The following is a 1,312-nucleotide window of genomic DNA, read 5'->3' as shown; positions in this document are numbered from 1 at the left end:
TTCTTTGTTGTGTTGCTTTTTTTGATGATTTTCATTTCATATTTCTGATTCGTTCGTTGTTGTTTTTAATAAATCCTTTATTCATAACAGTCCGACAGGAAGTTTTAAAAGTTCAAAATCTTTGCAAACACCCGGAGCACCTTTATTAAATTGTAAAACTGCATCAGCAGCTAATAATTTTTTGTGCTTTATTTAGCAGATATGATTAGATTGCCAGTTAAGGTATCCTAGTTTGTTTGTTTTAATAAAATAAGGAAGCACCAAACAATCATTTATTGTATTTGTACTTTAGAAAATAAAACTTGCATTCATGATTTAAGACTTTTTATAAAAAACTTATTTGCCAAAATTCAATGTAGTCCTCTGTTTTAAAATTTGGATATATTACTAGATTTTGGGGAAAGACCAAATATTGCAAAAATTCAAGAAAATGTTGTTTAAATTTAAGGGTTGTAATAAAATTCTTTTTCTGAGAAAAATTAAAAACAAAACAAAAAATGAAAAAAAAAATTCTACAAATATGAAGACTAGTGTACAGTAGAACTATATGTTTTCCCACCTAACCATAATCTTGTCATAAAACAAGGTTAAATAGGCAGACGGCACAAGGCTGACATGATTGCTAAAAGAACAAATAAAAATCTGAACCTAAAACTAAAGTTGGATATTAATTCTACTTTTAGTTATAATACATCTAGGACAACATTCACAATTTTTTTTCCCCTAAAGTTGATCTAAAAAAAGATTCTGCTAGATTTAAATATTCGATTAAGGTTAAAATTGTAGTCATACCCATTCCTAAACTTTTTTAAACTTAGATATATATGCTTTTGGTCTCCTCGTAAAAGTTTTGTTAATATTTCACTTAAATCAAAAAATCAAAAAAATTTAAGTTTTTCACTTATTGATAGAGAAGTACCATAACATCACTTTAATTTATTCGTATAATATCACGTAACTAATCAAACTAATAAAAAAACAATTTGGTTGATACCGAACCGAACCTGAACTTTAGTTTTTACCAAATTGACTAGAACCCGAACTGCGCTTAAGACCGTGCCGAAATCAAACAATTGATTTAACCGAACCGAACCCGACCCGAACTATAAAAAAAAGATTCGATTTCCATCTCTACTTTTAATATTTTGGGTCACTCTGTAGCAAATAATCAGTCTAGTTACTTTATTTACGTTATTATTTTATATTTAAATTTTTTCTATTCATTAAGTTAGTTAGGATGTTAGACAGGAGCCCCCTTGGACTATGATGTTTGCTGATGACATTGTGATCTGTAGTGAGAGTAGGGAGCAAG

At 28.7% G+C, this 1,312-nt stretch overlaps 1 protein-coding gene across 1 annotated transcript in view; it reads left to right on the top strand.

The window, feature by feature from the left end:
* Window positions 1–1,266: 1,266 nt before the first annotated feature.
* LOC136088405 (uncharacterized) overlaps window positions 1,267–1,312 on the top strand; it is a 339-nt gene continuing 293 nt past the window's right edge. Inside the window, exon 1 of the mRNA XM_065812112.1 lies at window positions 1,267–1,312. This exon is cut by the window's right edge and continues 293 nt beyond it. Coding sequence (XP_065668184.1) covers window positions 1,267–1,312 — 46 coding nt within the window.

The sequence above is a fragment of the Hydra vulgaris genome, chromosome 12 (genome assembly GCF_038396675.1).
Source record: "Hydra vulgaris chromosome 12, alternate assembly HydraT2T_AEP".
Taxonomy (NCBI): domain Eukaryota; kingdom Metazoa; phylum Cnidaria; class Hydrozoa; order Anthoathecata; family Hydridae; genus Hydra; species Hydra vulgaris.
The sequence above is the reverse complement of the archived record's forward strand: the minus strand, read 5'-3'. Positions and strand labels throughout refer to the sequence as shown.